The following is a 17,439-nucleotide window of genomic DNA, read 5'->3' on the forward strand; positions in this document are numbered from 1 at the left end:
TGTGGGATTGTCAAAATTGCCGTGCTGAATCAGATGTATATTCTACTAATAGCATGTAGGAGATACTTCAGAGCAGGACTTGGATTCACTGCAGAAGAAAAAGGAGAGGCAGATAAATGAGCTCTACACCCCACATTAGGGCTGGCTGGTGTAGTGCGCATGTCCTTGTATGATACAATGTGGTCATGGCCACTTGGTGTCCCCCGATGGGTGAGGTCTGTGTCTGCCCTTGCTTCACAGGAAATTATTGGAAGTATTCTTACGCTTTTCAGAGAGTCACAATATAACATGCTCATGGAAAAATTTTATTTCTGATCTGCTAGAGTTTGCCTTATTCCTTGAAGCCTGAAGGTGTTACTACACATCCATGGGCTTTCTCTAGCATGTATCTTAATGACAGTTCCTGTGTGTCTTCTTCCTGTTTGAATTGGGGTAAGCTCTTGGTGGCTTTGGTTGCCTGCAACGGTGTGTTGCAAAAGGCATTTGTTTTCTGTGGATTAGTATATGCTTTTTAATCAGTCATATGTGCTGCTTTTCAGAATCTGCCTTTTAGTGATACAGAAACCATGGAAATTTCTTTAATTCTTTATAAATACAGTCCATCTATATTAGGCACATTTCTTTGGTCTGTCTTTCTGCTCATTATTTACATCTAATTTCTTGTTTTAAGGTTTTTGCCTCTTTAAAATACATTTCTACAGCAAATACTGGCAATTTAGGCACACGCCATTGTAGTGCCCTCTGTGTTACCATTTATAAAGTTCTAATTTTTACGACTTTTGAATGAAAGGGTATGATCACCTAGTAATGCACAGAAATCTGAACTATGTATGTATACATATAGTAACCTTTAGTTTCCTTATCACTTATGGTTTCATTATGGGTCTACGCTGTTATGTTGCTTTCATTTCTGTAATTCAGTATAAAGATCTACTGAGGTCAAGAGATGCTGTTTAGATTCCTTATTGCGATTCTCTAGAGCTCCTGAGAGGAGGACTGTGGAGTAATTGTTTTTAAGATAAGACACCCAACGTTGGAGGCATTATCATATTAACAAATGATATAAGCATTATATTTCTGTGATCATATAATATCATATAAACATACAGTATCGTGGTAAACATAGTATCGTATAAATGTTCAGTCTACAACTTCCTTGTAAGGGGGTGTCGAGAGGCAGGAGACCTTTTCTCCATTAACACCAGTGACAGGACCCGCGGGAACGGGGTTAAGCTGAGGCAGGGGAAATTTAGGCTTGACATCAGGAGGGGGTTCTTCACAGAGAGGGTGGTTGCACACTGGAACAGGCTCCCCAGGGAAGTGGTCACTGCACCGAGCCTGTCTGAATTTAAGAAGAGATTGGACTGTGCACTTAGTCACATGGTCTGAACTTTTGGGTAGACCTGTGCGGTATCAAGAGTTGGACTTGATGATCCTTAAGGGTCCCTTCCAACTCAGGATATTCTATGATTCTATGATTCTATGATTCTATGAAATGTTGCCATACTTCTGTGCACTAGTACAGTTCAGCTGTTTTGGACTACTTCATGGAACATAATGAACCTTGTTGCATGGTGTGGAAGAAAACACATTCATATAGAGATGCATTGAATAGATGAAATGATCATGCCTGAAGTAGTGCATGTATTGCAGCTGGCTTTGATTTCTGTTGTAGGTGTTGGAAGATAATGACTATGGTCGTGCAGTGGACTGGTGGGGATTAGGCGTTGTCATGTATGAAATGATGTGTGGAAGATTACCATTCTACAACCAAGATCATGAGAAACTATTTGAACTGATACTAATGGAAGACATAAAATTTCCTCGAACTTTATCTGCAGATGCAAAATCATTACTTTCAGGCCTACTGATAAAAGATCCAAATAAGCGGTAAGTAAAATTACTTAGGTATACAGTGATAATAAATACTCTGATTATATTGCGTAATGTAAAAATAGGCCAGTGGTGCCTGGTCTTCCTGACTGAAGGATCTTTCAGTCATAGGAAAGGGCCATACACAGCCAGACAGCCTCAGAGTTCCACTTTTTCAATACATCAATAATATACAACAGTGAGTTTAACAAGCAAAAGGAGAAAAGGGACGTGGAAGAGAATACTTTTTTAATCCTTCACAACAAAGTCAGATCTTTTCAGGTTTAGATTTTGTACTGGAACAAAGGGAGTGCTCTAGATTGTTTTTCAGAATACGAATTAGCCCTGAGTTGGCTATAATGCCTAATGGGAATAAACCACTTTTTCTTGGAAGTGATCATGCCTGAAGACACATAAAAGCTGCCACAGGTAAGTTTTATTAAAGCACGTAAAAAGAACACACATTAGATCATGTAAACTATAAACTTGTTAGATAATACATCTTATGTGTGAGATGTACATTGTTTGGAAGCAAGCATCACCCAGCTGCTGCCTGTGCCCCTTAGTTGTGTTTTTTTTCCTGAAGGATTGTTGTCTAGGTGATCTATTTTCCAGTGCCTCCCGCACTGGGCCGGCAGTGTCCAGTCCCTCTGGTTCCAAAACAAATCTCTGTCTTTGTAAATCAGTGAGATTTGTCTCTTTTTCCCAGTCTCCCTGGTCTTCTTGATCCCTTAGGCTGCAGGCATTCCTCTGTGTGTCCTTCTCTCTTCTCTAGTCCTCCTTCATCCTCAGTTTGTACTCAAGTTTTCTGTAGCAGGCATGTGCTTGCTGGTACTCAGGGCAGGACCAGTCACCATGTCCCTCTGAGGGATTCACCTGCACTGAGCTAGGTGTAGCAGCCAGGACAGTACAAGCAGTCAGCCTTTCTGTTGCTGCCCATCAATATCTGTTTTAACTAAATTTACTCCATGTACTAAAAGCAAATTGTGACCAACCAAATAAATACATGGAAAGTAAAGTAAAAATTTGTCTCTGTAGTAATTCCTAATGCATTTTAACCTCCAAACAGTTTGACCCATCAAATATATTAACCTTTAGAATTGAAGAGATACTTCCCTGTAATTAATCTTTGCAGACAGTGGTGTTTGTTACAGACTTATATTCACAAGCTTATTCATATTCAAGTTTTGGTGCTAGCTACTGATAAATAGGGTAGGAGCACAGAGGTTAACTGCAGCACAGCTTTTCTCTGAGCAGCTGGATGGGAAGATACTGAGAGAAGTCTGGAGACTGCAGACTTGGATGCTTAGCGGAGATGTAGAGAATTTTGTAATGGGTAGCTGAGAAACAAAGAAAAATACTGCATGGAAATGAGAATAACTTTATATCCAGTCACTACAGGACTGAGGTAGTTGTCCAGAATGTTTCTGTAATTTTGTGAATTATTGCTCCTTGCTTTAGAGAGGAATTTGTCTTAAAAGGTTGCTTTAAAAACTTTCTTTATATCTTTAGCAATTCATTTTAATGAAACACAAACTGCCTGTGTCATTCTCCTTGTTAGTATTTAACAATTATGGGCTGTTTGTTCACTTAAGATTATTACTATTTTTTTCCTGTTGCAACTTCTTTCAGTTAGACCATAGGATAGCTGGACTTAGGAAGAAGTTAGATGAAAGCTGAGCAGTCCTGAAGTCCACCTGCTGTTGAAAGGGGAAGAGGTTCCTTCCTCTGGATGTGTGGCTCTATCTCCACCAACAACAGCTTAAGGGAGCTCACTGAACCTGTTGATGAGTCAAAATTGACTCGCTAAAGCAACAAAAAAATGCCAGTTCGTTCTTGTTTTCTTGTTGTAGGGTTAGTTTTCTTCCATGTTAGTGAGCTGACTCAGCTCTCGGACTCCAGTGAGTATTGCGATCAGTGAAAATGATGCTGTAGTTGGAAGTGAGAGGGGAGAGGTATGGGCAGGGACCCTCCTCTTTTGGCAGCAGTGACTGCTTACATGAGCTCAAATCACCCCATGCAAGTTCACTCAAAGTAGGTGGAATTCACTTCCTAAGATGATTTGCCAGAGTCTGGCTTTGGCAAGCTATGGGCCACAGTGAATAGTGTGGTTATTTACAATGGCCTTTAAATAACCTTCTCAGCAGGCCTACAATTTATTAATTTATACTAATTGACTCAGATTGAGACTATTTTATGGTAATTTGTTAATTGTTACAGCACCCAGATGCAACAGCAGCGAACACTGTATAAAAATGATGTGTGAATCATTACTGATTCAGTGCTTGGCACCTCCCTGGCAAAATTTTGTGTCAGTGCTGTTAGGTTGGTTTTGGTTTTTAATAGTGCCAGAACTTTAGTTGGTCTTTCAAGAAAACTAAAATTAAGTATGTCTTTTAAATGAGTGGATTATTAAAAACTGATTGTGGACAGTAATGAACACCATAGTTGGAATAATCAAATAGAACAGAACATGATTTGGACAATTTTGTTACCGCTTCTTATCTTGATATCACTTGAATTCATATTAAACAGGTGAGAATTTCATATTAAATAGGTCAGAATTTTTCCTGGATATTCAGAAATTGTTGTTTTTCTAACAATTACAGTAATTTAATCTCCTTTTAAGAGTAATGCTTGTTTAATATGATTTTTTAAATTCTCTCTTTAGACTTGGTGGAGGCCCAGATGATGCAAAAGAAATCATGCGTCATAGTTTCTTTGCTGGAGTAAACTGGCAAGATGTATATGATAAAAAGGTATGTCTTTATATGACATTGAATAGTCTGGCTTCTGTTAGATTGTTGATAGTCATAGAACTGTTGCTCTCTGGAACCATGTTTTTCTTTGCGACTTTTCATGTTAATACATGCAAATAATTATTCTGAACTAGGTGAACTTATTTAATCTTTCATTTCTCAATTTGCCACTGGACCAAAAATAAATTTTGCAAACCAAACTAAACTCAGCACAGATTTTTCTTTTGTTATGTGTATGTCCAATTTTTTTCCTTTACATTTTTTCTTCCTGGGTGTTCAAGAGAAAAGTAGGTGTATGAATCAAGAAGATGATAAAAAATAAAAAATGGATTTTTTTCGTGAATTTTATTTCTGCCTTTTATTGAAATATTGATTTTATTGAAATTTTATAATGGAGAAATTGAAAGCAAAAATCTACTTCCTGATTTTCTGGGTTTAAGTAGATATCTTTTTAAACTAATTTTTAGAGAAATATATAGGAAAATTAAAACGGCATTATAATTCTGAGCCAAAACAGCTTGTGGAGAAAGAGAGTACTGGGAACTGGATTTGAACAGTTTTGTCTAAACGCAGTCCTGTTCCCGCAATGATCAACACTTGGGGAATGATTTTAGAAAATGAATTTATCTTACTAAGTAGTGAAACTCAATTTGACTTAAGTTGTTTTTATATACATAAGCTGATTTTCTCTCAGTACTTGTGTAAGAAGTTTCTTGTTGCTATAAAACCCTTCTATTTTGATGAAGTCTTTTTTCTGTTTTTTTTTTTTTTTCCAACTGTTATATATTGTTAATCTGCCAGTTGAGCTGCGTAATTTTAAAATTTTTCTCCTCTTTTGCTTTGTTCAAAAAAAAGGAAAATGGAAGACATACGAACGAGCAGAATATGTTTATGCTCCAATGTCAATGCTACAAACTGTTTTTTCAGTTGTTGTTGAACTGGAATTTTAAAAATGTGTGGTTGTTGGTGTGGTATTTCTCTGACAAATACCAGAATTGAAATGCGAACCTTATATTATGATACAAAATATGGTACTCTCTGAAGTTACTTGATACAAGTGTGATTTTTCCCTGGCAGTATCATGATGTTTCAAGAACCTTGAAAATAAATAATCAGGACAAGTATACTGATCAGGTTACTGGTTGGTTGTGTAAGGACATTGTAGAGAAGTATTTGAGGATAAAATCTGAAAATGGAAGTTGAGGACCTGGAACTGGTTGGATTGACATGTGCCGTGATTGAATGAGAAAGAAAAAGCTGTTACATTACTCTTCCTCTGTTGAAAAAGATTTCGTAATTGTTTTGCATTAGAAACCGAGTTCTCAATTCTACACTGTGTTCAACATCAAATTCAGTTAAGAAAATATATATACTCTTAACTTACAAGCATGTGCTTTGAATCTTTCCAAATCAACATGGCAAGTGCTTTAGAGTCATGATCTTATTCTGAGCTATTAAAATAAATGGAGGTATTTTGCTTCTACATAAACGTGGGTAGTATGTATGCCTTTATGCTCGTGGAGGTGGATATGGCTTATTGGAGTGTTATAACTGGAGAAATTGCAGTCACTCTTTGTTTACTCTGTCCACTGCTGCTTTGAGAAACTAAATTTGCTAGTAAAAAATGAATTGGATTTCCTCAGTTAACTTCAAGGACCACAGGAATTATTTTTGTGCAGTATTGACATGCAATGTGTTCTTTATGGGAAAAATAGCTCATTAAAATTACTTCTGACAGTACGTTTTTCTGTTTAATTCCAAAATAGTTTTATTGCTACTATAAAGCCATTTGTCTGGTTGGTTGAGATGTCCAGTCGTCCCTCCTGTGCATGCACTGTCGTACCAGTTCTGAAGTATGCAGAGTGGAAGACCGTGCTCGGAAATGTAAACTTAAAGCATAATAATAAGCTTAATGAACTTTAACTGAGCATTTTTATTACAATGCTTATGTGAAAATTTTTGAGATTTTGGTGTGTGATACAATTTCTAAAATAACTCAGGAGTATGCATCAAACACATTTGATTTTCAGATAGCTTTATCCTTTATGCTTGCTTTTCTGTTGCTGTTTATTATTAGTAGTAGGGTCACTTGATTAAATTTATAGTTGATATAATCATTTGCATAGTAAAAGTATTTCACAGTATTCTTGTTTGAGGTTTATGCACCATGAAACTGTAATTTTCTGGCTGCATTTCAGGCATGTGTTTCTGTTAGTAACGAAAGAACTGAAGTTCACATTCAGAGTAATGGAAACCAAAAAATCATGTGGATTCCAAGTAGTTTCTGGGGAATAGTTTTGTGCATGTGCACGCTGTGCCATTGTGCCACTGATTTTATCGTTTTTACTCAAGATTAAGGACATCTCTGTACTTACAAGCGTACCTCTTTACTGGTGTGATTAGAGACAGAATTCTCTGTCTGTAAACTTCGAGTGTTTCATGCAGCAAACAGTCAGGTCAAATGCTCTGTCAGGTCAAATGGATCCAAATGGTCAAAGAGAATTATTAGCTCTCTGATACTGCTAACTAATTCAACTAATTTGGTACTTCACAATGATAATAAAATGTTGCATGGTACACTGGAGCAGAGAAGGTCGTTGCCTTTAAATGAAAAATGTATAGTACTTAGCATTTGCGATCAGATGTGTTTATTTTTGGCAGAAAAATCATGAGGGCATATGAAAGAGAGCAGTCTGTGCCAGGTTCTTCCTGTGATCAGCTCAACCCTGATGAGTTTTCGTCTCTGTGCATGAGTATGAGAAATTGAATAGTTTGGCAAACTCTGAAGACTTCAAAAGCCCGTATACTTCTAAATAAATTATTTGTTTTATTTTTAGCTAGAACCAGGAAGCTTTTTGACATTTCTCTGTTACTCATTTAAGAATAGTTTTAGAGTATTTTTATTTGGGTTGCAAAAATATTCTGAAATTGTCAGATGTTCTGTCTAGGATCTTTCACTGAACAAGAAACACATGGGCATTAATTTAAAGGTAGGAATTTGGGTATGTCTTCAGGCATGCAGCTTGAAGCACTTGGGTAGCTTCATGTCAGAGGAAATCCAGACCTTTTAGCGAATTCTGGGTTTCCTCCTGTGTGTAATCTGGAGGAAAAAAGAGGAGGAAGCTGTGCAGGAGTTTGGGCTGAGTTGCATATATCTTCTGATTTCTGCTAGTGTCTCTGGTTATTCCTGGAGCAAATTTCTTTGTTAGTACTGGGAGGGGAGTAGGGGCAAATGGCAGCAGTGGTTGCAGCTGAGGTGCCCAACCTTGCTGAGGACTGGCGGAGCAGTGCTGCCCAAGGCACCTCTCTTACATCAGCGTGAAGTCGGACAGCTGCATGAAGCTGTTCCTTATCCTCCAGCTGTGACGGCTTTTGCTTTACTTAAGGCACAACCACAACAGATGATGAAATCCCATGATTAAAGCTCTGGGTTCAGGTCTGGCAAAATCTGTGACATAACTACAATGCTGAATGCGTATTTAAGTGCTTTTGTGTATCAGATTTTAAGGGAAGGGGCAGGAGGGAAATAAGAAAATGCCAACATCTGGTTCTAAGCAGTTGCAGTTTGAGTCGTACTATTTTGGCACAATTACCCGCTGCGTAATAAAGCCTGTAGAAATGACCCTTGTTGCTTGCTTTTGTGTTGTTGCCATGCAAAGTAGTAAAAAGATCAGAAAGCTGCTAACCAGTCTGATCTTTTCATTGTGTTTCCAGTGATACTATAAACTGTACGTGCACAGCTAGTGATTGATTACCACCTCTTCGCCCAGCTGCTTGAATTTACAAAGAGGAGAGTATAACATAAGGGTGTCTGATCCTTAAACAAGCCATTGCTGCTGTAGCCCCGAGGCTCACGAGTTCCCTCTGCCTTATCAGCTGCTGGGAAAATGGGGTTCAAGCATGGGCAATCCCCCCGATGAACCTGTGCGTATGTGGTGTGTCCCCCTGCACTAAAACCCCAGCTCTGCCTCCTCCAGGCTGCCTGGGACCACCTCTGACCCCACAGCACACGTGGTTGGTTTCCTACCAGGGCTCGTAGGCTAGTCCCGGCTCCCTGCTGTCCTTTGGTTTGGCCACCCGCATGGGGCAGAGGAGCCAGTACTTGCTGAGCAGCTTGATGCTCAGTGGAAACCAGTTTGGGGGTGGGATGCGGCTGGGGATGGCTCTTCTCTTCAGTGAGCTCAACTCTATAATTTTGTGGTCTTTGTGTCTTTGCTCCATCGTGGTGCGTTTGCCCAACCATTCAGAGTTTATTAGGGAAGGACGTACAGACTGACAGAGTGCTCATCAGCTCCTGTTTCCTTTGGTAACTGAGTAACTGAGCTAGTGTCAGAAAAAGGACGCACAGTATCATTAGGAGAGGAAAATCAGTACTTTAAAGAACTTTCATATTTTTAGTTAAAGTATTGTTGACAGCCTACTGTTGAAAACTGAGCTAAAGGTTTTGTGTTGTTAGTATCTCTGCATGATTTTTAGGATCACCAACTATTTGCTTTGAAGGGAGCTTAGAAGATATGAATGAGGAAACACATTGACAAATATGCATCAGAAAAAAAAATTAGATTTTGAGACAGGCTTTGCTAGTGTCCCTTTAAGGTTCTTTATTGTGTTATTTGGTTCTTATATTCATTTATATAATGAATTTCGGTTTACGTGAAAATAGGCTGTTTACTTGGAATGTCATTTAGTATGTTATCTAGTCTGTTAATGGAAATACATATTTCTTTGAGTTGGAAAGTCTGTGAATCGTGACATGTTTTCAGCACTTAAAGCCGAGCCTGCTTGTGATGAAATACAAAGGTGCGTTGCAGTGACGCGACCCCATTCTCTTCTCGCTGTATAATGCACGTGTTCTGCCGTTCTCATTAGGCTAATCCGTCTCCTCTGCTTGATTCTTGAGAATAACAGCTTTGCAGTTTTGGTAACATAGCTCTCCAGGGAAGGTTAACAGAGAAGGAAGTTTGATTTCTGGACATCAGATTATGAACACTTAACTACCAATACATAATTAACTTTCATAGCCAGAAAGAACTGTAACATTTGACACAATTTTTGACATATGTCAGACCTGAATAATAAACTAGATGGCAACTGTTGAAATACAGCATATGATGACAATACAAGGCATTATTAAAATATCTGTTTTGTAGTTATTTTTATAATACATTTTCAAAATACATAAGCTGTGAGAAAAGCAGAATTCATCTCATACATTGTAATTCATTAGTAAAGAGGAAAACATGTTGGGATGCAACAGCAATCTTTTTTTTTTTTTTTTTTAAATTGGACAGCTCACAATGTCATATTCAAGTTAAACCATACGTAAGAGTCAAACAGTTATTTCTCATGATTAAAAACTGAAACAGGACAACAGTGCTCACTCTTTAATATTTGTATGATACTTAAAGAATTAGTGTGTTTGTGAGTTTTGGGGTTATAATTTAGTTACCTAGTTTATTTTAATGCCTTGGGTAATTCAGTTGGGTTCATGTATATCTGCACCTCATATGCCTTTAACACTCATCTCATAGTATTATTCAGCTGCAGGCTGTTGGTGGAAGAGATTTTTATGATTGTGTTAATTTTGAGTTCGTTGGAAGGAAAAGTCCTTTTAAATTAAAAGGAGAAGGAAGATCGCATTGCAATTCTTAAGCATGACAATTTTCTTTTGGCAGGCCAGGTCCCTCACAGTCACTCTGTGAGGTAGCTTCAGTCACTCTGGGAAGTAGCTTCAGCCACTTCCTGTGCAATCCAAGACAAACTGATCCTGTGTGATCATCTTTGAGCTAATAACGTTACCTATTTTCTCTCATACTGAAGTATTTGCAAAGTTGTTTAGTCAGAGTGAAAAAGCTGAAGGTGTAGCACAGTCTGTCTGTTTATTGCCATGACTGCAGTAGTCAGGTACTGTATCTACCCCTTTTGTTCCCCCAAGAGATGAGTGGCAAGTTTACCGGGTCCTGAATTGTGGAAAAACAGTGGTCCTCACATGGTGCTCTTGATGGATGCCAAGTGGGAATGCTGCTTCCTAAAGGTAGTAAAGATACTGAGAATTTGATACTGCTTCTGCTGTCATTTCTAATATTGAACCTTGGAAATGGCTGGGGCAGATTCAGACTGACAGGTGCGAAATGGGATTTGTGTTAAACATCATCTCTTATAGCCATTAACTCAGTGCTGAATTTAGTTTTTCATTTCTTTATTTGTACACGTGTGTGTAACACATAGAATCATAGAATCATAGAATATCCTGAGTTGGAAGGGACCCTTAAGGATCATCAAGTCCAACTCTTGATACCGCACAGGTCTACCCAAAAGTTCAGACCATGTGACTAAGTGCACAGTCCAATCTCTTCTTAAATTCAGACAGGCTCGGTGCAGTGACCACTTCCCTGGGGAGCCTGTTCCAGTGTGCAACCACCCTCTCTGTGAAGAACCCCCTCCTGATGTCGAGCCTAAATTTCCCCTGCCTCAGCTTAACCCCGTTCCCGCGGGTCCTGTCACTGCTGTTAATGGAGAAAAGGTCTCCTGCCTCTCGACACCCCCTTACGAGGAAGTTGTAGACTGTGATGAGGTCTCCCCTCAGCCTCCTCTTCTCCAGGCTGAACAGGCCCAGTGACCTCAGCTGTTCCTCGTACGTCTTCCCCTCCAGGCCTTTCACCATCTTTGTAGCCCTCCTCTGGACACTCTCCAACAGTTTCATGTCCTTTTTATACTGTGGTGCCCAGAACTGCACACAGTACTCGAGGTGAGGCCGCACCAGCGCAGAGTAGAGCGGGACAATCACCTCCCCTGACCTACTAGCGATGCCGTGCTTGATGCACCCCAGGACACGGTTGGCCCTCCTGGCTGCCAGGGCACACCGCTGGCTCATATTCAACTTGCTGTCAACCACGACCCCCAGATCCCTCTCTTCTAGGCTGCTCTCTAGCGTCTCATCGCCCAGTCTGTACGTGCAGCCAGGGTTTCCCCGTCCCAGGTGCAGGACCCGGCACTTGCTCTTATTGAACTTCATGCGGTTGGTGATCACCCAGCTCTCTAACCTATCCAGATCCCTCTGCAAGGCCTTTCCACCCTCATTCGAGTCCACAACTCCTCCAAGTTTGGTGTCATCAGCAAACTTGCTCAAAATACCTTCTATTCCTACATCCAGATCATTTATAAAAATATTGAAAAGTACCGGCCCTAAAATGGAGCCTTGAGGGACCCCACTGGTGACCGCCCGCCAGCCTGACGCAGCCCCATTTACCATAACCCTTTGGGCCCTGCCCGTTAGCCAATTGCTCACCCATCGTATGATGTTTTTATTTAGCTGTATGGTGGACATTTTGTCCAGTAGGATCCTATGGGAAACCGTGTCAAAAGCCTTGCTGAAGTCCAAAAAAATCACATCAGCTGGTTTCCCTTGGTCCATCATACGGGTGATCTTATCATAAAAGGAAATCAGGTTAGTTAGGCAGGACCTGCCCTTCACAAACCCATGCTGGCTGGGACCAATGACTGCTTTGTCCCCCAGGTGAGCCTCAATAAGTTCAAGAACCATCTTCTCCATGATTTTACCAGGCACTGACGTGAGACTGACAGGCCTGTAATTGCTAGGGTCTTCTTTCTGACCCTTCTTGTAAATCGGCACAACATTTGCCAGCTTCCAGTCTACCGGGACCTCTCCAAATTCCCAGGAACGTTGAAAAATAATTGAGAGAGGTTCCGCGATGACGTCCGCCAGCTCTTTCAGCACCCGGGGATGAATCCCATCCGGACCCATGGACTTGTAGGGATCCAGGTGGAGTAGCAAATCCCGCACACGTTCAGGGTCGGTTGGGAGTTTGTCATCCCCACCGTCCCAGTCCTCTAGCTCAGGGCACCCTGGGTCCCGAAGCCCATCATCGGCATTGAAGACAGAGGCGAAGAAGGCGTTAAGCGTCTCTGCTTTGCCTATGTCATTGTCTGTGAGGAGACCTTCCCTATCAAGGAGCGGCCCTATGTATTCTTTAGTTCTCCTTTTTCCATTCACATATCTGAAAAAGCCCTTTTTATTTTCTCTCACAGACACAGCCAGCTTCAACTCTAGGTGTGCTTTGGCCACACGAATTTTCTGCCTACAAACACGAACGGCATCCCTGTATTCTTTCCATGACACCTGGCCCTCCTTCCAGTAGTGAAACACTCTCTGTTTCCGCCTAATCTCCATTAGAATGTTCCTGGTCAGCCACGCCGGCCTCCTGCCCCGCCTGCCTGACTTGCGATATTTAGGAATTGCTTGATCTTGTGCTTCTAGGAGGCATCGTTTAAAGAATGACCAGCACTGGTGGACATCGAGGCCTTCAAGAGCAGTTTCCCAGGGGACCTTGCTGACTAGTTCCCTGAGCAGCCTGAAGTCCGCTTTCCCCATATCTAGGGATGAGGTTTTGGTGGCACTTTTCTTTCTGTCACCGTAAATTTTGAACTCAACCACTTCATGGTCGCTTTGACCAAGGCGGCCACCAATCACCACATCTCCCACCAGACCCTCTCTGTTCTCCAGCAACAGATCTAGGAGGGCACCTTTCCTAGTTGGCTCCGTTAGCACCTGCACCAAGAAGTTATCATCTAGGTGCTTCATGAACCTCCTGGACTTGCTCGTGTCAGCCGTGTGGCACTCCCAGTTAACGTCTGGCAAGTTGAAGTCCCCCATAAGGACAAGGGGAGTTAATCTCGAGGCCTCTCTTAGTTCTGTAAAGAATAATTTATCGGCGCTATCGTCCTGGCCAGGCGGTCTGTAATAGATTCCCACAACGACATCCCCTTTATTCGTTCGTCCCTTGATCCTTACCCAGAGGCTCTCAACTTTGCCATCGCCGACCTGAAGTTCCACACAGTCCAGCCCCTGCTTCACATACATCGCCACCCCACCACCTCGCCTACCCTGCCTGTCCCTCCTGAAGAGCCTGTAACCATCTATCGCGACACCCCAGTCACAGGACTCATCCCACCAGGTTTCGCTTATGCCGATGATATCGTAGTTGCAGGACTGGGCCAGGACTTCTAGCTCATCCATTTTATTCCTCATACTGCGTGCGTTCGTGTAGAAGCACTTCAGGTGCGTCTCCTTACACTCAGCACCTTGTGGATCTGCCCGAAGGACACATGGTCTGTATTTCTGGTTCTTAGAGGCAACTGCTGAGTGCTGAACATGTAACTCTCCTGTTTGGTCAAGTGTCCTCCTCCTGAAGTGGACCAGGCTGCTACGAGAGGGCAAATTGTCACACGGTGAAGATAGGCAGCCAGGACCAGGACCAAGCACCACAAGTCTCACACAGACTGACAAGGCTGAGTTTAACTGAAGCTGGTATTGTTGGTTTTGGACACTCATTACCCTGTGTGCCTCGCAGTGCTCGCATTTTCCTTTTGGACTTTCTGACTTCTCAGGTCAGAAGTGGGGAGAAGCTGTGGTGAGAGTGGCTAGATGCCATTTCCTTGTGGCACCAGAGCACAAGTTATTACTAGGTATAGAGAGACATCTTCATGTTGTGATTATCAGAGCTGTACTCAGTATTGTGTGCGTTGTTCTTTGTCATTGAGCCTCTGAGCTTAAAGCTTTCGGGTTGTATGGAGAAGTTTCTGGGTTATTATTCAGGCCCTGTGTCAGTTTAAGTGGTTATCTCTGCAGTAGTTGCATCTTATTCGTCTTTCTAACAGTTTCATTACAGCTGAAATTTCGGGAGATTTTTACTTTCTGCTTTTAAATAAAATCTGACAATTAATGAACAAAGGTGGCATCCCTCCAGAAAGATAATTGCCAAATTTCTGTAGCATGGCCTGGCACGTTGGTGACATGGCTTACAAAATCTGTCTCACGTGAATGGTTCTGCCTCTAATCTCCTGACTGTATTGTGGAGGTATGGTGTCCTTCTGTGTGCACTTGTGCACATCATTCGTACTGTGCTCCCTGCTCCTGCTTTATGTGGAAGGGCGTTAGGAAAGCATTTTATCCCATTTGTCCCTTTTTCTTCTGGAGGTGATACCCAAGCACTGCCTGCCAGTTCCTTGTTTCTTGACAGGAATTGTGCAGCAACTGGTAAATTATTTTAGAGGCTCTCCCTTTAAACTGGGGAGTCTGTGTTGAAGGTATCCCAGCAATTATGTGGAGGCCAGAGAGAGAGTTTATCTCTGGAGGGGAAGATGTGTATGTGAGGGCAGAGCAGGCCCCTGCAGCGCAACTCTGAGACTTTAGGCTCGGCTGTTCTGTTGTGAGGGGTTAGAGCAGGTCGAGAGGAATGAGCCCCAGCTCTGGTTATCCTCCCAGCTGGGACAGTGGCGATGATGTGCTGAGGGAAGGAGGCAGAGCATGTGGGAAGAGTGAAGAAACCTTCCTGTTTCTCTCCCTTGTGTTTGTGCCTCTTGCTCTCAGCTGCCATTTTCTCTTTCCCCTAGGCTGTCAGTGTTGGTGTATGTGAAGGTACAACCTGTGTAAATACCAGCCACATGGCTGCAGGGTTTGTGTTTACAGCCACTGAAGCCTCCTACTGCTTTTCATGTCTCAAATACGAAAGGTACTTCTGTAAGATGACTGAATCCCGTAGCACCAGTGACGTAAATCTGCATCAGGTTCCTCCCTTCTCATTATAGACTGGAGTTCTGTGGGTTTTTCTTGTTTCACTTCCCCAGACATCTAGACTTGTGGCATAGCCGCTGACTTACTGGATGGTGTTGATGAACAGTTTCCTATTAAACAGTTGGAAGCCTGGCTACCGAGCATGGCACTGGAGGACCAAACCCCCTCCTGTTACAGAATGTGCTTGTGGCTGGTGACGTTTGTGTTAGCTGTGCTTGTAAAGCCTGACTGAAATTACTGTTGTAGTTACTTGTTCCTAAGGAGTCCCGAGTATTGTGCTTCTCTTACTAATGTCGTAGTGAAGCCTGTTGATCTCAGTGGACAAAAAAAGAGGGAAAAAAAAGAAGAGTAAATCAGTAATTAGCCAGATTTTCTTTTAAGGAAGAACCTGCCAGCTAATGCATTACTTTTTTCCTCTTCAGCTGCAAATCCATACATTATTATATATTATGATCTTACCCTGCCTGTCTTTTCTTTTTCATTAACTACTTTGATCTAACTAGTAATCGTTAAAGACTGCATAGTCAGTGTTTTCTTCTCCTCTTCACTTAATAGTTGTAGCACAAATGACCTCTGGTCTACTCTATTGCAAAAGTGGTTTGTTCTACTGGAGACATGTATTGCACCATTAGAAAGACATTGTTTCTTGGCCTTGATCGAGAAGGAAGAAGGTTTTCCAAAAGCTGGTACTTTCAGATAAAAAGTTTTGCTTCCTATAAATTATCATTTTGGGGAAAAAAAGTGATCTGGGAAAATAACCCTTATCAGGGAAGTAGAGAAATTGTTAAAATAGCATGTTAGCTAATGGATTATTTTTTTTTCACATTGAGCTTATCTAATGTTTACCACAGTTGCTGAGAACCATAAAAGTGTCCTAGAAAAGAATATGCAGTGGTGGGCACTTGAAATTGAGTAGATTACAGTACTTGGTTTTATGTAATTTTTTTTTTATTATTATTATTCTCTTTTTTTGCTATTATTTTGAGTTGTGTTGATTATATTTTAAGTGTCCCATTTTATACACTTTTCCACAATTCAATCTTTTTTTTTCTTTTCCTTTATGCCTTCTTTGTCATAAAAACAAACAAACAGTAAACTTTTAGGAATTAAGATAAATAATTTTCTGGATAGAGATCTATTCTTTGTTGAACAAGGTTTTTCTTTGGCTGGTTTTATAGCACTACATAGTTGCACAATACAGCCCTGATAGGACAGGCTAGCTGTGTACAAAAAGTCTTAAAAATGTGCATTGAACATAGTAAAATGATGGAGACTCATACTACTGTATGAAGTGATTATGAAAAGACAGCTTCTGAAAGTACATCATGTCTGTCATAAAATGAGTCTAGTGCATTGAGCCTGGTGGGAGGAGGAGGTTAACAGCAGCTTTTCTTCCTATGTGGGGTAAATTAAGAATTTAATTGCTCAGTGTTGGTGTTCTGGAGTCGAGAGAATTAACATGAAACTAGTGAAAAACACGCACACGCTCCGATAACATCAGTGAGCCATAACTTATGCATTTATATAGAAAGGGAAGTCGATATGCTGTCTTCAGAGTTTGTAGTTTAAGTTGTATGTGAGCGGATAACACCAAAAGGCTCCAAGTTACAAACCAAAAGGCGGCCCCTCCATGAACTGCATTATAATAGCATATATATTAAACTGCTGTGTAGTTTTGGACTGCCACAGTACAGCATGAAATCCCATAGTGAATGTGCCTTCCAATTAAAACCTGTGGACTATAGGCTGTTCTTTTGGAGGAGAAGGTGGAAAGCGAGGCTGACGTGAGGAAGCACTGTCTGTAAGCAGCAAGCAAATACCAGTTGTCTGCTGCTGGGAAGCACTGTGCTGTATCGTGGAAGTGGAGGACAGGATCAGATCCAGAAATGCTGGGCTCAGGAAACTTACTTAAGCATGAACTGACCTTTCTCAAATATAAAATTTATTTTCACATCTACATGATTTCTTTTAAAGGTAAAGTTCTAGGTCTTACTGCTGCAAAAAAATGCAGTGTGCTTACTGTACCCTCTGTGCTGTCCCTTTTGCCTCAGCTGTTTGTGCCACGCAGGTCTGGCAAGTACCTGGAGGTGCCTTTGCCTGACAGCTATGTAGGTAATTGAAATGGCCCGAAGAGATTCTAGGTAATTATCTTTATGCAGCTCAATTAATCTGCAAGTCATGTGAAAGTGATACTTTGAATTTAGCCTTGTCTGG

The 17,439-nt window shown here is 41.2% G+C and overlaps 1 protein-coding gene across 4 annotated transcripts in view; it reads left to right on the forward strand.

The window, feature by feature from the left end:
- Positions 1-17,439, forward strand: part of AKT3 (AKT serine/threonine kinase 3) — a 156,332-nt gene that overhangs the window by 132,736 nt on the left and 6,157 nt on the right. For all 4 annotated transcript variants that reach the window (XM_080586761.1, XM_080586762.1, XM_080586763.1 and 1 more), the window contains exons 11-12: positions 1,676-1,890; positions 4,544-4,631. In XM_080586761.1, the coding sequence (XP_080442887.1) occupies positions 1,676-1,890; positions 4,544-4,631 (303 nt within the window). The remainder of the gene's footprint in view (positions 1-1,675; positions 1,891-4,543; positions 4,632-17,439) is intronic.

Source organism: Anser brachyrhynchus (genome assembly GCF_964034855.1).
Source record: "Anser brachyrhynchus genome assembly, chromosome: 3".
Taxonomy (NCBI): Eukaryota; Metazoa; Chordata; class Aves; order Anseriformes; family Anatidae; genus Anser; species Anser brachyrhynchus.